Source organism: Hypanus sabinus, chromosome 18 (genome assembly GCF_030144855.1).
Source record: "Hypanus sabinus isolate sHypSab1 chromosome 18, sHypSab1.hap1, whole genome shotgun sequence".
Lineage (NCBI taxonomy): Eukaryota > Metazoa > Chordata > Chondrichthyes > Myliobatiformes > Dasyatidae > Hypanus > Hypanus sabinus.
This window is the reverse complement of record NC_082723.1, coordinates 39,523,032-39,543,578: the sequence shown is the minus strand read 5'-3', so window position 1 is coordinate 39,543,578 and position 20,547 is coordinate 39,523,032. Positions and strand designations below refer to the sequence as shown.

General features: G+C 43.4%; 1 protein-coding gene across 1 annotated transcript in view; it reads right to left on the bottom strand.

Moving 5' to 3' along the window:
• The window catches only part of adamts13 (ADAM metallopeptidase with thrombospondin type 1 motif, 13), an 86,025-nt gene that overhangs the window by 38,942 nt on the left and 26,536 nt on the right, over positions 1-20,547 (bottom strand). Inside the window, exons 11-19 of the mRNA XM_059993511.1 lie at positions 19,488-19,638; positions 17,821-17,925; positions 16,145-16,296; positions 13,407-13,470; positions 12,618-12,744; positions 10,070-10,218; positions 9,350-9,470; positions 2,636-2,716; positions 324-505 (exon numbers count right to left, since the gene is read on the bottom strand). Of these exons, the coding sequence (XP_059849494.1) occupies positions 324-505; positions 2,636-2,716; positions 9,350-9,470; positions 10,070-10,218; positions 12,618-12,744; positions 13,407-13,470; positions 16,145-16,296; positions 17,821-17,925; positions 19,488-19,638 (1,132 nt within the window). The remainder of the gene's footprint in view (positions 1-323; positions 506-2,635; positions 2,717-9,349; positions 9,471-10,069; positions 10,219-12,617; positions 12,745-13,406; positions 13,471-16,144; positions 16,297-17,820; positions 17,926-19,487; positions 19,639-20,547) is intronic.

The window sequence follows — 20,547 nt, the reverse complement described above, 5'->3', positions numbered from 1 at the left end:
TTCCAGTACACTTGACTGACATTCCTGCAGTCACATCATAACTTGGCTTTGAAATCTGGCCAACACCACCTGATAAGGAAAGGAACAGAGGTGTACACCAGGACCAATGCAGTACTCCCCAAGCACTCCTTTGCTGCTGGCCGTCTGCCCCTCTGAGAATGCAGAACTCTTCCCACAATACCTCCAGTGGTACACTTTGCTCCCGAGTAACAGCACGGACAGATAAGCTGTGTGGCCAGTTTCCATTGCCCCCCTGTACTGAAGTATTGGAAAATATTTGTATGGGGCAATTTCTGAATGATTTTATATTTTCTCACCCTCACCTGTATTTCAATGGCTTCAGCTGTGGGTCCATTGATGATGATCTCCTCATAGGCTGGCAGGTTTTGCTGGGTGAGATACAGCCTGTACACAATTCTGTTGTCCTCCAGGTTGCTCGGATATGATGTGTTGAGTGAAATCTTCTTGGCTCCGCCAATCACATATTGACCCTTAACTTTCACACCTGCAATAAAAACTTACATTCATACAGTAGGACTCAATAGACCATGGATTTGTACCTTGGAAAGTTTCCAGGGTGCAAGCCTGAGCAAGGTTTTTTTTATGGGAGACGGACAGTTGCCCAAGCTGCAGGTCTCCCCTCTCCACGCCAACAATGTTGTCCAAGGGAAGGGCATTAGGACCCATACAGCTTGGCACCACTATCGTTGCAGAGCAATGTGTGGTTAAGTGCCTTGCTCAAGGACACACACGCAAGCCTCAGCCAATGCTCGAACTAGCGACCTTCAGATAACTAGACAAACGCCTTAACCACTTGGCCACGTGCCAACACACATTCATATAACACTTCTAATAAACCCGGGCACACAGAAATCCATCAGACAAATGTCGTGACACTAGATCACATAATACAACATTCAGACTAAAGTTGTGAAAATTATTATGATAAAAAAGAGTTAGACATTGAGAGAGAGAATGAGAGTGAGTGAGAGTTTGAGTGAATGAGAGAGTTGAGTGAGAGAATGAAAGAGTGAGAGTTTGAGAGTGAGAGAGAGTGAAAATGAATGAATTCCAGTCTTTCAGCTCAGGTGGTTGATATAACTAGGTTATGCAGGAGGATCGGATTGAAAAAAGGTTGCAGAGTTAGTGAAAATGTAAGTTTTATCCACTCCCTTCCCACCTATTTGGATCCAAAAAGGTTTTAATTTCCAAATGGCAAAGGTCACATTCCTGAGCTTGCCACATCTCCTTTAATTATGCAGATTAGACATTTCACTATTAAAAAATGACATGTGGCCAATGGAATTACCGCAATATTTTCTTCCTCTGTTGTTCATTCACAGCTTGGAAGATTTTGTAGATTATAGACATGGTCTCTAAGTAAGAAGAGGGTAAGTAGGTGACTCAATACAAATATTTAATAATGTGATGTGGGTATCATTGGCAAGAGTATTTGCCCTTGTTGGACAAAGTGCTCAAGAATTTAGTTTGACCTTTCCATATAAGAATGGTGTATGACTTGGGAGGGAAACTGCATCTGAGAGGTGACACACTGTCTTGGGTCTTTAGAGTGGTGGAGTTCCCAGGTTTGGGAGGTGCTGGACAAACAGACTGTGCAAATAGCTGTACAGTTTTTTTTGTAGACGGTACTTATTACATCCACTGCGTGCCAATAGCGTACTAATATATCTGAGGCTTCCATTGGTCAGTGTTGATCATGGATGTTGTGTCCTGGCTGTTCAGATATGCAAGTCTCGGCAGTACAATATGGAGAGCACGCTCCCCCTCTCCTCACATTTGATGAACCTGAAGGAATGGCAGAGACAGATACAGTTCGGCACAAGCAGTGTCACAGGAGTTGCCAGTCAGCGTTGAACTCAACGTAGGGCTGTCTTAAAGACTCCAGCTCCAGATTTTTCCCTCGGGGTTTACTCCCAAAGCCTTCCCCATGAGTGGGTATTGCCACAAGGCAGTGGAGGTTTGAGATAAGAATACTCCTAGATGAGCTGCCAACCACAGCTGATGAGCCCCTCTGCCCAAAGTGACTGGTTTTAAGGCACCAGTAACCCACCTTTTCACCTTCTCCTGTCAGTAGAAACGGTTCTGCCGGGCTTAGTAGCTAAGCCACATGTGTTGACCAGGAGCTGGACTTGATTATCAGAGGCTACTTGAGATGCATGCCATTGGGAGCGATTAATAGGTGGTGGGAACGTATATAGTATTGTTAATTATGAATGAATTTGATGGAGATCAAAATAGATACTTCCACTTCTAGAGTTGAAAATCTAGTACTGTCAGTACAAGATGGTCCCTAGTCAGTCCAATAGAAATCCCAGCAGAAATCCCAGGGAGTGATGAGAATAGAATTTGCTACCAAGTGTTAATTCAAATGAATAGATGGATGCAGAAAGGGTGGCTGAATAATCACATGAAAAGGCAAAGAATAGATGAATATATTAGTGAGATGAGAAGTGTTATTAATCTGTAGAAATGTTACACAATTCTAAATAAATTTGATCTAACACCATTTAGAAGGTTTGAATGGTAATCCCTCTCCTTCACCAGTCATCCTCCTCCTGGTTTTGGTAATGAGTAACTCCATGTAATGACTGAAACCTTTTCGCTGATAACTTACCTAGATGAGAGAACATAGCCTGCCTGTTGGAAACTCGGACATTGGTAGAACGTGTTGGGACTGTGAGGAAAGTAACATACTCTGCAATTCAAAAGTAAGAACATGATCAGTTGCACATTGTTGCAGAAAGTCTTGCTGAATTAAAATTGCTGCAATGACTGGCTGTCAGTGAATGTGCTTACTGCCCTTAGGCCAGCACAGGATAGAGGGATGAATATTGGGGGTCACTTTTTCTCATCGTACAGTATTCCCCTGTAAGATTGTGAGCATTGTGTGTTTGAAGCTTCAACATCCAAGCTTAATGAGGCAAGATTGAAAATCACTATATGAGCACCCCAAATGTGCTGATTTATACAGGGATGCTGATTGATCGGATCAGTGATTACAGATTGATTCTCCATCCAGCCTCCAGCACTATTATTCTTCAGTAAGTTGAGACAAAGAGCAGAGAAGCAGATTAAAAATAGAATAGAATGGGGCCTATTGCTTTTAATTTAGCAGAGTGAGCAGTGTAAAAAACTCTTCGAAAGCTTGGCCAGTTAGAAGTTTTGATATAGTTTCTTCTATCTGGAAACTAATATTGTCTGAACGAACCAGGCAGGTCACAGTCTCAAAATAAGAGATCAGACATGTAGTTCTGATTTGTTTTTTTTTTACTAAAAGGCTTAAATCACTGTCCAGAAGACTCTGAATGCTTGGCCAAATTACTTTATTTAAGCCTTAAAAAACAGATGTTTGGATACTGGGATATCAAGGAATATGATGATGGGCAGGCAACGGAATAGGAACTGGCTTGAGAACCCATACAGATCACTCCTGTGTCTTCTGGAATGGACACTATAACTTTGCCCCAGTCATCTGCATAAGAAAATGTGAATTTCATTAGTGTTAGATGAGTAAAAGCAACAACCCATTACTGCATCTTCTTGCTTCCGTGGAGCACTCCAACAAAACAGTATTCCCCTGACCGTGACCAACCGAACCAAAGCTGGCTGGTGGCTCACACCTCCCTTACTGCAGAGAGTCCAGCAGACCCATTGTTCAGTCTGGGAACTTCCAAGCAGGAGATTCTTAGCCCACAGATCTTGCATTGAAACCCAGGATAAAGGTTCGTCATCTTAATTACCCGCTCCACCCCATTTATCAGAGCACTGGAGTGACAGCAGCACATCAAAGTGATGTTACAAAGAAAGCCATCCATTACTGCGCAGCGTCACTCCTCGCAAGAAACATCCCACTTCCACTTGGTTCATTCTAACGATATCAGCGTCTCTACAATAAATTTCCCATTTCCTCTCAGTTCATTCTAACGATATCAGCGTCTGTCTCTACAATAAACTTCCCATTTCCTCTCGGTTCATTCTAACGATATCGGCGTCTGTCTCCACAATAAACTTCCCATTTCCTCTTGGTTCATTCTAACGATATCAGCGTCTGTCTCTACAATAAACTTCCCATTTCCTCTCGGTTCATTCTAACGATATCAGCGTCTGTCTCTACAATAAACTTCCCATTTCCTCTTGGTTCATTCTAACGATATCGGCGTCTGTCTCTACAATAAACTTCCCATTTCCTCTCGGTTCATTCTAACGATATCAGCGTCTCTACAGTAAACTTCCCATTTCCTCTCAGTTCATTCTAATGATATCGGCGTCTGTCTCTACAATAAACGTCCCACTTCCTCTCATTTCATTCCAACGAAATCAGTATCTCTACAAGAAACTTCCCATTTCGACTCGGTTCATTCTAACGATATCAGCGTCTCTACAATAAACTTCCCATTTCCTCTCAGTTCATTCTAACGATATCGGCGTCTGTCTCTACAGTAAACTTCCCATTTCCTCTCGGTTCATTCCAACGATATCAGTGTCTCTACAAGAAACTTCCCACTTCCTCTCGGTTCATTCTAACGATATCAGCATCTCTACAATAAACGTCCCATTTCCTCTTGGTTCATTCTAACGATATCGGCGTCTGTCTCTACAATAAACTTCCCATTTCCACTCGGTTCATTCTAACGATATCAGCGTCTCTACAAGAAACTTCCCATTTCCTCTCGGTTCATTCTAACGATATCGGCGTCTGTCTCTATAATAAACTTCCCATTTCCACTCGGTTCATTCTAACGATATCAGCGTCTCTACAATAAACTTCCCATTTCCTCTCAGTTCATTCTAACGATTTCGGCGTCTGTCTCTACAGTAAACTTCCCATTTCCTCTCGGTTCATTCTAATGATATCAGTGTCTCTACAATAAACATCTCATTTCCTCTCGGTTCATTCTAACGATATCGGCGTCTGTCTCAACAATAAACTTCCCATTTCCTCTCGGTTCATTCCAACGATATCAGTGTCTCTACAAGAAACTTCCCATTTCCTCTCGGTTTATTCTAACGATATCGGCGTCTGACTCTACAATATACTTCCCATTTCCTCTTGGTTCATTCTAACGATATCGGCATCTGTCTCTACAATAAACATCCCATTTCCTCTCGGTTCATTCTAACGATATCGGCGTCTGTCTCTACAATAAACTTCCCATTACCACTCAGTTCATTCTAACGATATCAGCGCCTCTACAATAAACTTCCCATTTCCTCTCGGTTCATTCTAACGATATCAGCGTCTCTGCAATAAACTTCCCATTTCCTCTTGGTTCATTCTAACGATATCGGTGTCTGTCTCTACAATAAACTTCCCATTTCCTCTTGGTTCATTCTAACTATATCGGCGTCTGTCTCTACAATAAACTTCCCATTTCATCTTTTTTCAATCTAACGATATCAGCGTCTGTCTCTACAATAAACTTCCCATTTCCTCTCGGTTCATTCTAACGATATCGGCGTCTGTCTCTACAAGAAACTTCCCATTACCACTCGGTTCATTTTAACGATATCAGCGTCTCTACAATAAACTTCCCATTTCCTCTTGGTTCATTCTAACAATGTCAGCGACTGTCTCTATAATAAACTTCCCACTTCCTCTCGGTTCATTCTAACGATATCAGCGTCTGTCTCTACAATAAACTTCCCATTTCCACTCGGTTCATTCTAATGATATCAGCGTCTCTACAATAAACTTCCCATTTCCTCTCGGTTCATTCTAACGATATTGGCGTCTGTCTCTACAATAAACTTCCCATTTCCTCTCGGTTCTTTCTAACGATATCGGCGTCTGTCTCTGCAATAAACTTCCCATTTCCACTCGGTTCATTCTAACGATATCAGCGTCTCTACAATAAACTTCCCATTTCCTCTCGGTTCATTCTAATGATATCAGTGTCTCTACAATAAACATCTCATTTCCTCTCGGTTCATTCTAACGATATCGGCGTCTGTCTCAACAATAAACTTCCCATTTCCTCTCGGTTCATTCCAACGATATCAGTGTCTCTACAAGAAACTTCCCATTTCCTCTCGGTTTATTCTAACGATATCGGCGTCTGACTCTACAATATACTTCCCATTTCCTCTTGGTTCATTCTAACGATATCGGCATCTGTCTCTACAATAAACATCCCATTTCCTCTCGGTTCATTCTAACGATATCGGCGTCTGTCTCTACAATAAACTTCCCATTACCACTCAGTTCATTCTAACGATATCAGCGCCTCTACAATAAACTTCCCATTTCCTCTCGGTTCATTCTAACGATATCAGCGTCTCTGCAATAAACTTCCCATTTCCTCTTGGTTCATTCTAACGATATCGGTGTCTGTCTCTACAATAAACTTCCCATTTCCTCTTGGTTCATTCTAACTATATCGGCGTCTGTCTCTACAATAAACTTCCCATTTCATCTTTTTTCAATCTAACGATATCAGCGTCTGTCTCTACAATAAACTTCCCATTTCCTCTCGGTTCATTCTAACGATATCGGCGTCTGTCTCTACAAGAAACTTCCCATTACCACTCGGTTCATTTTAACGATATCAGCGTCTCTACAATAAACTTCCCATTTCCTCTTGGTTCATTCTAACAATGTCAGCGACTGTCTCTATAATAAACTTCCCACTTCCTCTCGGTTCATTCTAACGATATCAGCGTCTGTCTCTACAATAAACTTCCCATTTCCACTCGGTTCATTCTAATGATATCAGCGTCTCTACAATAAACTTCCCATTTCCTCTCGGTTCATTCTAACGATATTGGCGTCTGTCTCTACAATAAACTTCCCATTTCCTCTCGGTTCTTTCTAACGATATCGGCGTCTGTCTCTGCAATAAACTTCCCATTTCCACTCGGTTCATTCTAACGATATCAGCGTCTCTACAATAAACTTCCCATTTCCTCTCGGTTCATTCTAACGATATCGTCGTCTGTCTCTGCAATAAACTTCCCATTTCCACTCGGTTCATTCTAACGATATCAGCGTCTCTACAATAAACTTCCCATTTCCACTCGGTTCATTCTAACGATATCAGCGTCTCTACAATAAACTTCCCATTTCCTCTCGGTTCATTCTAACGATATCAGCATCTCTACAATAAACTTCCCATTTCCTCTCGGTTCATTCTAACGATATCGGCGTCTGTCTCTACAATAAACTTCCCATTTCCTCTTGGTTCATTCTAACGATATCGGCATCTGTCTGTACAATAAACTTCCCATTTCCTCTCGGTTCATTCTAACAATATCGGCGTCTGTCTCTACAATAAACTTCCCATTTCCTCTTGGTTCATTCTAACGATATCGGCGTCTGTCTCTACAATAAACTTCCCATTTCCTCTTGGTTCATTCTAACGATATCGGCGTGTGTCTCTACAATAAACTTCCCATTTCCTCTCGGTTCATTCTAACAATATCGGCGTCTGTCTCTACAATAAACTTCCCATTTCCTCTTGGTTTATTCTAACGATATCGGCATCTGTCTCTACAATAAACTTCCCATTACCACTCGGTTCATTCTAACGATATCAGCGTCTCTACAATAAAGTTCCCATTTCCTCTCGGTTCATTCTAACGATATCAGCGTCTCTACAATAAATTTCCCATTTCCTCTCGGTTCTTTCTAACGATATCAGCATCTCTACAATGAACTTCCCATTTCCTCTTGGTTCATTCTAACGATATCAGCATCTGTCTCTACAATAAACTTCCCATTTCCTCTTGGTTCATTCTAACGATATCAGTGTCTCATTACCCACCACTCCAAAATGTTCTCACCGAAATCATCTCCAGCATCGTGAGTGCATCTGATACTTGCTAATAGCAGTAGAGGTATGCTACAGTTGTCTAAAGCTGTGTTTAGGGTCCAGCTGGTCAACATACTTAATCTGAGTACTGCACCTCAGGAAGTTTGCATTGACCTTGGAATGGGTGCAGAATAGAATCACAAGATTGACACTTGACTAAAGAGCGTCAGTTGCATAAACCAGCCTTATAGATTCTGATAGATGGTTACCAGTCTTAAATATCATATGTTTCTTTGCGCGTTTTCCAATACCTTCTGTTTTTTATTATTTTGGCCACTTGAATTTAGATAAACGATGGTCTAACGCAAAGGTTCCTAAATTTTATTATGCCATGGACCAATACCCTTAAGCAAAGGGTCAGTGGACCGCAGACTGCAAACCCCTGGTCTAAACCGTAATCTAAGTTTAATAGTTGTCAGGATGGAGCTCCCAGGACTGGGCACCATCTATTCTAGTAAACTCAGGAGGAAAGCAATCAGCATAACCAGAGACACCACACACCCCAGCCACTCCCTGTTTGACCTGCTGCCGTCCAGCAAAAGGTTCAGGACACTAAAAGCCAGAACAAATTGACTGAAGAACAGCTTCTACCCCAGAGCTGTGGCCTCCATCACACCACTCCCACAGAACAATGACTGAAACTGTGAGCACACACAAGGACTCAAATACTTGCACTGACGGCACTTTGTGCATTACTGTGATATTCTGGTGCTGATGCAACTTATTTTCTGCTACTTATCTATTTAATACTGTTTTTCTATTACTGTCTTGTTTTTATCTACCGCTTTGTTTGATTACCTGAGAGGAAGCCAAACAGTTTCATTGTATCTATGTATAATGACAATAAAGATCAATCAATTCAATTCAAAATATATTCTACTATTGTTAGTAGAATCTCAGATGGGGAAGAGAGGGCATACAGGAGCGGGATATACCAGCTAGTTGAGAGGTGTTGCAGCAACAACCTTGCACTCAGCGTCAGTAAGATGAAGAGCTGATTGTGGACTTCAGGAAAAGTAAGACAATGGAACATGAACCAGTCCTCATAGGGGGATCAGAAGTGGAGAGAGTGAGCAATTTCAAGTTCCTGTGTGTCAATGTCTCTGAGGATCTAACCTGGTCCCAGCATATTGATGTGGCTATAAAGAAGACAAGACAGTAACTATATTTCATTAGGAGTTTGAAGGGACTTGGTTTGTCACCTCAAACAGTTGAAAATTTCTATAGATGTACTGTGGAGAGCATTCTGACAGGCTGCATCACTGTCTGGTATTGAGAGGGTTGGGGGGTACTGCTACCTGTTTTTGGGACTGGATAGGAAAAGGGAAGATTGCAAAATAAAAAGGAGCGGGGAGGGGAAGGAGGCTAGCTGGAAGGTGATGGGTGAAGGCAGGAGGGTGGGGACATGCAAGTGCTGGAGAAGAAGGAATCTGATGGGAGGGGGAAGTATTAGGCAAGTCAGAGGCTGCCTTTCATTGCATTACCCAATACTACAAGGCTGCCTCACAAGTCATAGTTACCCTGGGTAGTCCCCTCAGTGTAGGAACCAACTAGCTTCTGGCAGCTGGAGTTGTCACCACCACAAACCATGCAGCTGTCCCACATCTGGCCAGAGTCCAGCTTTCCATCACAGCCGAATGCCTACAAGCAAAACAAAATCAACGCAAAATAAATGACGCTCAGTCAGAAAAGAGGGTGGAAGACGATGAATAAATTACACAGATCGCAAGGGAGATTGAAGGAGCCATAAGGGCCAGGGGGCTGAGGGATGTTTAGGGGTGAATGACAATGGCTGAAAAGGTGGTGAGGGACATGCAGCTGGGGTGGGGGAGGGGTGTGTGTGTGTGTGTGTGTGTGTGTGTGTGTGTGTGTGTGTGTGTGTGTGTGTGTGTGTGTGTGTGTGTGTGTGTGTGTGGAGCTGTGAAGGGTGAGGAGTGGAGTGACAGGATTTGAGAAGTCACGGTTTTGACCATGTAGGGGAAGGCAGAGGTGAGGAACTACAACGCTGAGTGATAATGGAGAGTGTTAGGGGCAGGGAAGGGGGAAAACACTGGATGAAAACAAGAGATGGTGCCTACGCACAGAGTGACGAGCACTGGACATGAATGGCAGGAATCTGTCACTGGGAGTCCAGTGAAAACGACGTGAGGTGAGGAGATACTTGTCAATTGTGGGCATGAACAGGTTGGGCTGAAAAGCTTGTTTCTATGCTATATGTATTATTCTACGACTCAAATTACCCTGCAATTTCCTTTAACACAGAGTTTGTACAATGCTGTTGTCTCCAAGTTACTCGACTCACATCTGGTTCCATCCACAAAACTGTCCCCCCGACTCAGCATGAAATTCTTGCCCTCCACTCGGCACATGTACTTACACAGCAAGCTACCTGGTAATGGACAAAGGCAGAGTGTTAATACAGGTCACCTGGGCCAACATATCAAGGCCATACACAGATCCCATGCAATTCCATTACTGCAATACAGTTCATCACCAGCAGTTTCAGAGAGAGAGAGAGAGAGAGTGTGTGTGTGTGTGTGTGTGTGTGTGTGTGTGTGTGTGTGAGTGAGAGAGAGAGAGATTGTGTGTTTTTATTACAGTTTCTGGGATACTTTTCTCCATAGGCACTGCAGTTCTGGATTGCAAGGTGAGTAATAAGGGCAGTGTGAGACAGAAAATGGGGCAAGAGATGCTTGGGAGGGCAGTTAGGGGGGCAGATTGTGAGGTGGTGAGCTCCTTCGGCTCTTTATGCTGAGATTCTCAACGTTCCCAATGTATGGATCAAAGATCTCATTGTTGTACTGAATACTCCTTTGAGCAGTCACGAGTCAGAATTTCTAGGAGCCAACACAGATTCACCCAGCACTGGAACTGGCCCTTAACCCACCAACCTATCCATATTGATTCCATTTCCCTGATTGGCCTGTAGCTTGTGACTCATACTTGTCCAATACTTCTAACATGTTTGGAGACTAACTGCCTCCGCTGCCATCTCAGGGAATGTAACAACCCCTTGGATGAAAAAAAAATCACCTCCTCTCACCCTCTCACCAAAAACTATATCTTCATCTTAGACATCTATGCCATAAGAAACTGTTTCTTACTATCTACCCTACCCTTGCCTCTAACTTCTTCAAAAATGCAAAACTTCTCCTCCATCCACCTGATCTTACCATGACAGGGCTGTGAGTACATGGTCTGCCTTGGTAATCTCTTGTCAGCCTTGCAAAAGACATGGCCCACCCAGTGAGTAGTCTCAAAGTGGGAGATATTAGCCAGGGAGAGGTTTGCTTATCCTCCCAATGGATGGATGATTTTGTGGGGATAGTGTCAGTGTTATCTCTCCAGTCCTTTGAAGTGCCTGATGTCAGAAGCACGAAGCCTTGGATCACAGATGGCTGGAAGTCCATAAGCTTTGTGCCAGATTTGAGGTCTTGATCTTCTAACACCCATTCCTCAGACGACCATGGCCTTGCTGGTGTACCAAAGGCACTGGTGAATTTCATCAACAATGCCTTCTGTCACTAGGCTTTCTGTCAAAATATGTGAACTTCCGAAGATCTCATCATGTCAACAGGTGATATTGTGCACTGGGGACAGGTTTGTCGAGGATATTTGTTTTGTAAGTGTTGAATGTGAGGTCCATCCTTTTGTTTGCTCCAGCAAATGAGCTGACGATGATATGCACGTACAAGCAATGTCCTCATTGATCAATTCAACTGCTAAAGTTGGAGAGATCTTGGTTCAGAATGGAGGTGAACAGTGCAGTGGGTTAGTTCTACTCCAGTGGGACACTTGTTGGAGATGAAGTGTAGCCCTTAGCAAGAAAGAGTGATAAGGATTTTGGGCCAGTGAAACACCCTTGCCTAACACCAGTCTTCACCTAGATTGGATCTGATGTGCAGTTTTGATCACAGTTTGTCTGCTCAGATAAAGTACAAATTTGAGGAAAGTGCTTTGCAATCCCTCTTACTGGAGGTTCAAAGACTTCATTGAGGTAAAAAAACAAACAGCATGTTGAGTGGTTGTGTAGCTCCAAGCATTTCCCTTGTAGTGGTGTAGTGGCACTGGTGCCTGACCGAGAGGCAAGTGGTCCGGGGTTTGAATCCGGCCGGCTCTTTACATGTTTTCCATCTGTGCTGGTTTGAGCATTGGGCGTCGAGCTGGCAACTCGGCCTCGTAAAAAACAGACAAAAAAAAATCCTAAAGAAATGGCAAGGTTGCTGCTCGATGGGTCACATGACGCGGAAAGGAACAACAACAAGCTGCTCCCTTGAAGTTATTGTACTGTGGAATTGTCTCTGGGCTGAAGAATCCACACTGCAATTTCGACAGCAGCTCTTCTGCCCCTGGGAGGAGATGGTTGAGGAGGACCTTGACAAGAAGCAGATAGTAAATCTGTGCTCGAGAGTGTGGCAAATGTATGGTTGGGGGTGGCTGCACTTGTCCCATAAAGGATATACTGGCAGGAGTGTGGGAGAAGGGCAAGGCATGTGGGTACAGAAAGAGGTGAAATGTTCAGGTTCTACTGAGTCACTGTATGCCTGTGGATGTATTAGATTAAAGAACCAGAGATGAAAATAAATGCTTTTAATAACGACCACAGCAAATTATTATGCTGCTTGCTATTCTGGAAGTAGATTAAAAAGTATTTTTCAGAAGGAAATTAACAACTTGTGAGGAAGATTGGGAAAGAGCAGAGGCTCAGGATCAATGTTATCTGAACTCTATGTCTGTACACAGCGAACTCCTCTTAACTTCTAACTGGCACTAGGTTCAGAATTTTACCTTTTGCATAACCGACTGCAGGTAACCACTTATAATAAACTGGAACCCTTGGTGTCAGGTCGAGAGGCTGAGAATCCGTCTGTGAACACTGCAAAGCCATGAAATCAAGCTGACCTCCCTGACAAGGCTGCATAAAAAGCAGAAAGAAAGAGGCAGATGACAAACTACAGGTACAGACACCCCAGTCAATGTCAGTGTTGGCTGCGCTGTAGTGTAAACCAAGGAGGGTACTATAACACGTGAGGTTTGATGCCTGAATCTGTGGAGGTGTTGCGTAAGAAATGCTGTTGGCACTGTTCTGGAACTGGGACTAAAGTATTTCACTACTACTTCAGAGCTTTTTGAAACAGTGTTAAAGATATTGCTAATGCTCTTCCAGAACTGGGAAAATGGTGTAAAGAAATCTCTACCAAGAAACTCATTCCGTAACTCAACTTCCACTTGGACAAAAGCATTGCCTGTCTTTACTGTAAACACATCCTCAGTATAGGGAATGAAATGTCTAGCTCATCTTTCTAATTTATCTTAAGAGTCTTAAATGGTTAAATTAAAATAAAATTTCCTCTTTTTATTCAAATAACTACAATTTTCTGGTGTATTGTGAATAAATTAATTTTCAAAGACATGGAGTTCCTCTTGTACCTCCCTCTGAAAATCTTTATTATGTCTTTGTCTCTTTGCTTCTTAAATATAAATAGCGAGGAGAACATGTGGCTGGTTCCTGACTCTCAGCACACCGCAGATGTCCATTTCTCGAGATCCTGTGTTGCTAATTCAAATGACAATTACCTGTGTATTACACATTTCTGCCTCCATATCTGTTCCCTCGCACTTACGACCACCAAAAGCAGGTCTAGAAGAACACAAACACGTAATGAATGATCACATCTTGGAGAGAGAGAGAAAAATCCCAGTATGGCTTTGTGGTGAACTACATATACCTGTCCTGACACGCCCCCTGCTTGACTGCTCCTGTGGCTCCTCCCACAGACCCCGGTATAAAGGCGATTGAGGCCTGAGCCCGGCCTCTCAGTCTCCAGGATGTAGTATGGTGGTCACTCACTGCTTGTTCCTTCTTCCAGTCAATAAAAGCTGATATCTGGCCTTTACGTCTCAGAGTGAGTTATTGATGGTGCATCAGGCTTCATTAGTTAAGGTGGAGTGATACTGAGTGTCGCAGATAGGGAATACCCCATTCAACGTACCACTGAGACAAGTGGACCAGGGGATCCACATCCAGTGCAGTATTGAAGCTCACCAGCCAGGCGAGCCCCACCCACCCAGTATTGTAGTCACAAAGACCAGAAGTGTTGGATTACATTTGGTACAGCGGTGTGCCGGGATGGCAAGGTAGCATCGTGTTTAGGGTAATCCAGCCCCAGCAACCTGGATTCGATTCCAGCTACTGTCTGTAAATACGTACTTGACCAAGTGAATTTCCTCAGGGTGATCTGGTTTCCTCCCACATTCCAAAGACATGTGATTAGTGGTTAATTGGTCACATGGGTGTAATTGGATGGTGTGGGCTCATTGAGCTGGAAGGGGCTGTTACTGTGCTCTATCTCTAAACTAATCAATTAATACTATACATAAATATACCATGAGTGCCCGTTCAGAATCAACTGCACAATTCCATTAAAAGACACTTGGTCAGTTAAGTGGATAGGAAAGGTCCTGGTGAAGGGTCTCAGCACAAAATGTCGACTGTTTGTTCCACTCCCGAGATAATACCCGGCCTGCTGAGGTCCTCCAGCATTTTGTGTTGCTCTGGGATAAGAAATGGGTCGAATGAGGGTAAGTCTGATTAGCTTAGACAGTTGTAGCCAGGATGAATGCACACAGATTTTTTCCCCAAGGTTGGGGAATCAAGCACTATGGGACATAGATTTAGGGTGAGAGGGGAAAGAACCTGGAGGGCAGCTTTTTCACCCAGAGGGTGGTCCGTATACAGAATGAGCTGCCAAAGGAAGTAGTTGAAGCAGGTACATTAACAACAGTTAAAACATATTCGGACAGTTACTGTACATGGATAGGAAAGGTTTAGAGCAGGGTTTCCCAACTTCGTTTTAATGCTGTGAACCAATACCATTAAGCAGGGATCTGTGCACCCCAGGTTGGGTGCAAACCCCTGGTTTAGAGGGATATACACACCACTGGAACTAGCTTAGATGGGACTCTTGGTCTGCAAGGACCAGTTGGGTCAAAGAACCTGTTTCTGTGATATATGTCTCCATTACACCCAAACTGGGTAATCATATAGCACCATCTTTAATAAACTCACTTAATGAGTTAAAGCTGGTGCATTGGTATGAGCAACTCAGAAGAATTGGTAGAACATTCAGCGTTTGTGGTCCATTACCCGTTAGCCTTGGGAGGGATGACCCAACTGTGGAGATACCCTGCGGCACTTTATAGATCAAGGAACCAGGGTTCTTCCAGGCACAGTAGAATCTGGTTAATTAAGCCATAGGTTAATCAGGGCAGCTGCTTATTTGGGACTGTTTCTAACTAGTGTCAGTCATGTGAACTTGTCTGGCTGTTAGACTCTACACTGTGCTTAGAGTAAATAGATTTTAAAATAGCATTAAAATAGTGTTAAATGGCATTTGGTTTAAAAAAGCAGTGATTTTTGTCACTAATAGTTGGTGAGAAATAAGCAGTAAGACAACTTAGGACTGTTTTGTTCACCACAATTTGAAGCATTCAGGCTTGGAGATGCCAGAACTGGCAGGGAGTGAAAATGAAATGATTTAACTACTTCAAAGAGTTAATTATGAAGAATTTGAAGATATTGACAATCGCTTTGAATGTTGCAATGAACATGTAGATTTGGAGGATGCAATCATCAAAAGTATTATATGAAAGCAGTCTATTATCTGCACTAGGTGTCCATTTATAAGAACACAGCAGTGTACACTGGCTCAATTCTTGTGTCGATAACCATTGGGAACTAATGTTCAGGTTTATAATACTGTAGATGTATTAGTAGTGTTCTAATTTGTTCTTTATTCATTTAAATACATAATCTATTGCTTGGTTAAATGATAGTCTTTTTTATTTCCATGAAACTTTGGCTAATTGGGCCAGCCGCTCAAATGGGCCAAAATGTGTCCCAACTAACTGGAATCCACTGGATGTTTAAGATGATTAATGGAACTGAAAGGGCAAAGATAGACAGAATTTGATTTCCCTCAGTGAGACAGTTCAAAACAAGGCATATTCTTAAATTTGGAACTAAGCCATTTGGATGGGGGCAGGGATGTGGGGGGCAACAACAGAGAGCATGCTTCAAACAAAGAGCGCTGAATATCTAGAATTTACTCCCAAAAACTCCAGCCTGAGGACAGGGATCAATTGAAGGCCAAAATTGGTAGATTTTTATTTGACAAGGCTATTAAAAGTTAGGGAAACACAGCAGGCAGATGGAGTTCAGATACAGTTCAGCCATAACTGAAGGAGAACAAGTTTGAAAGATAACATATCTTCCACCCATTTCTTACTTTCCCTTTCCAGGGTTGTCCACCCACCTTGGATTGTTGCAATGTCGGTGTCGTTGACTGACCCCTCCCCCACAGCTCCTGGAGCAGCTGCTAAATGGTGTCCAGGCTGACCAGGCCCCGTGGACAGCCCTAATCATTTTCAGCTCCCCCAGAGATGTGCAGCTCCTTCTTAAACACCACTGGAGAGAAATGACATCAAGTCAGAATCATTCTTCGTTTGCATAGTTCAACAAAGAAATAGGATTTGTTTTGATATAAAACGCTGCAAACAAGCCAGAGGCACACCTTCAGAGAGTAAGTACACTGGCCACGTAGGAGTACCGGCCGCTGTTGTGCATAGTAAGAGCCCACAATCAGTAATGAGGTAAGTGACTAGGCCATGCACTTTTGTGGAGCTAAAAGGGATTGCAGATGCTTTATTCAAGAGCAAAAGCAAACTGCTGGAGGAACTCAGGTGGGTTCAGCAGCATCTGTGGGAGGAAGGTCATTGTCGACATTTCAGGTCGAGAGCCTGCCTCAGGACTGAGAGTTGAGGGGGGGGGGGGAGGTTAAAACGGGCTGGTAAGTGATAGGTGGACCAAGGAGGGGTGAAGAACAACGTTTCTCTTTTTTTTACAGCTGCATGGACCAAGCATTGCACTGAGTGGGAAAGTTTTACACGGCCAGAAAACTGTGCGACACTTCAATGAAACATTATACAAAAGGTAATTCCAGCTGAGCGGCACAAAGGCTATGTGCGTGGGGCCATTTCAGTTACTGCGTGGCAGCACACTCATGCAGCTTATCAGGAACAGTGGTGAAGGGTGATGAGCAGGAGTCAGGTGGGAGAGCAATGCAGCTGGGAGCCAGACATGTGGGTGGTAGGTGGAAACAGACAAGGAACGAAAATCCATCTACCTTTTCTCCTTGCTTGCTTCTGCATTTCACTTACCCAGCCCACTCCTCATGTTTCCCTTCCTGGCTGCTTCTGTCCTTCTCAGTTCACTTGACACCTACCAGCCTCTGTCTCAACACCCCCCTCCCACCCACCCCTTCTCAGTCCACTTATCAATTACCAGTCTCTGTCTCAAAACCCCACCCTCATGCCTACCCCTTCTCAGACACCTACCAGCCTCTGTCTCAAACCCCCCCCAACCCCTTCTATTTTCATAGGCTATCTGCCTCTTCCCCAGGTCCTAATGCAGATCTCAACTTGAACATTGACAAATCCTTCCACCATTGCAGATGCTGCCTGACTGGCTGCGTATTTTTTTTGCATCAACTTTAATGGTGCTGATTATAGAATTAAAAAATAGCCCAGAAAATCGGGGAATCACTTTCCTTCTTCAAAATAATGCTGTGGACATTCTATGTCTGAAAGTGGACATGAACTTGAGCTAAAAAAAAAAGTACCCTCAACGATTCAGCCCTCCTTTGGTACAGCTCCGTTGGCGGTATTTCCATATTCATCTACCTATCTGAGCTTCCCATTCTTCATACTGGCTCTACAAGCATGCAGTGTTTACCGGGGACTGTCTCTCTCACTGTACTGTTTCAAAATTTCACTGAGTCTCCATAAATCATGGGCTCAAATCTCCAGATTAGAGTTAAGTCTATGAGCTTCTGAATTTAAGACATAAATCCTACCATCGATCCTCAGCTGCCACACTACAATGCAGTGCTCTACATTTTCACATGCACGACTAAGATGTTGGCTCCTGTACCTTGTTGGGCCCGCACTCCGTTCCATCTAGTAGGGGAATGAATAAGCGTTTGCACTTGCTGTAGTCTGATGGATCTGTATGACATGATAGAACATTGCATACGTCCTGCACAGACACAAAAGCACCTGGTATCATTAATAATAAAAAATGGCAATACACATTTCACTACATATTTTATATACACACACTCTTAACACATGGCTTAACCCATCTGAAAATGGAACAGGATTTATATTTAGTTGTAAGAACGTTTAACTATATTTTTCAAGCTCAGGCCAGACTGGAATGAAGTTCATGGCATACAGTTAGAGCAAATAGCCTGGGGTGGAGTGCTGGGGTAAAAGCATCTCTTTTAGACAGACAGACAAACAGACATACTTTATTGATCCTGAGGGAAATTGGGTTTCGTTACAGTCGCACCAACCAAGGATAGTGTAGAAATATAGCAATATAAAGCCATAAGTAATTAAATAACAATAAGTAAATTATTCCAAGTGGAAATAAGTCCAGGACCAGCCTATTGGCTCAGGGTGTCTGACACTCCGAGGGAGGAGTTGTAAAGTTTGATGGCCACAGGCAGGAATGACTTCCTGTGACGCTCAGTGTTGCATCTCGGTGGAATGAGTCTCTGGCTGAACGTACTCCTGTGCCTAACCAGTACATTATGGAGTGGATGGGAGTCATTGTCCAAGATGGCTTGCAACTTGGACAGCATCCCCTTTTCAGACACCGCCGTCAGAGAGTCCAGTTCCACCCCCACAACATCACTGGCCTTACGAATGAGTTTGTTGATTCTGTTGGTGTCTGCTACCCTCAGCCTGCTGCCCCAGCACACAACAGCAAACATGATAGCACTGGCCACCGCAGACTCATAGAACGTCCTCAGCATTATTTATCAAAAGATGTGAGCTTCATTGGCAAGAGTAACTCACAATACCCATCTCTGTTGGACTTAGAACATAGAGCAGTACAGCACAGAACTCGGGCCGAATGGCTTGCTTTTCTGACCCTGGTTGAGGATGAGCCACTTTATTAGTAGTCTGGAGCCAAGTGTAAGCCAAGCTGGAAATTTCCTTTCACAATGAACTTTAGGGGTTTTAACCACCAACCATTAGTTTCATGCAACAGCCCTGGGAGTGGATGGGGCAGTGAGTGTGGTCAAGGTGGAGAAGGCAAGATCAGGGTGAGGACAGCTTTAATTTGGATAGAGATGTGTTTGCTACAGTCAGTGAGTCAGGGTGGGTCACTGGGGGATTTGAGGGTGGGATTTGATACAAGGAGTGGAGTCACACCAGTATAATTCTGAGACACAAAATTCTGTAGATGCTGGAAATCTTGAGCAACACACACAATACTGGAAGAGTCAGCAAGTCAGGCAGCATCTACGGAGGGAACTGCCTTATCTCCCTTGCTTCTTTCATCAATCATCTTAAGTATTTCTTCTTGGCAGTAAATTGTGATTTGAACTGCACTGCTTGAAGGCGCAGTGGAATTATATTCAATCGTAATTTTTAAAAGTTAACTAGACAAATATGAGATGGAGGAGGGGGCAAGTGGGATTATACAGATAATTCTTTCAAGGACGTGCTGCCCTCCCACTATTCTGCAAGTGAACCAAGATTTAACCTCTGGCTAAGGAATGCTAGTTAATCTCAGGCACCACCTACGATGTCGTGTCTGCTGAAGCTGCAAGAGGACGCCTTGCCTCCAAAGGCAATTTTGCACTGGTCATCCACCCCATAGTACAGTCCCGGCTTCTGGCTGGAGAGATCAGATTCTGTTGCTGGAAGGTTATCCAAACACGTCCCTCGTCTCGTGCTGGCAAAACAAATATAGCCAATGATTATTATAATTGGGCGTCTATTTAGCAATCAATAGTTTTGGAAGGGTACACTCCTTAATTGTAGTATCTGCTACAATGTCAGAATATTCCACAGTACTTCACACCCTTTTTTTTATATATAGTCATTATTTGAAGACCATAAGGTACAGGAGCATAATTAGGTCCATTTGGCCCATCGAGTCTACTCTACCATTTCATCATTGCTGATCCATTGACCTCTTAGCCCCGATCTCCTGCTTTCTTCCCATATCCTTTCCTGATCTGACTAATCATGAATCTATCGACCTCTGACCTTAAATACATCCAATGTCTTGGCCTCCACAGCTCTATGCAGCAACAAATTCCACAGATTCACCACTCTCTAGCTGAAGGAACTCCCCCTCATCTCTATCCTAAATGGACATCTCTCAGTTCTGAGGCTGTGTCCTCTGGTCTTAGGCTGCCCCACCACAGGGAGCATCCTCTCCACCCGCACTCTATTGAGGCTTTCAACATTCAATAGATTTCAATGAGATCTCCTTCATTCTTCTGAATTCCAGTGGGTACAGGCCCAGAGTCATCAAACGTTCCTCATGTGATAAGCCTTTCAATCCTGGAATTTTGAAATAAGAAATCTGGCAGTTAGTTTGTGTGCAGGACGCTCCTACAAATAGTCATGTGATAAAGAAGAAGGAATTGTTCATGGATATTTAGAGGAGAGAGATCTTTAAAAGAGTCTGTTGCATCCATCTGAGTTGCAGCTAAACTGACAGTGTAGTGCACTGGGAGTACAACTTGGTTATGGCGTGAATGCCTAGTGGAAGGGGGCTTCCTTCTGGGGTTCACTATTACATATTCAATGTGTGCTACTGAGCCACCATCCCATTCTCTCCCCAGCCTTTGCT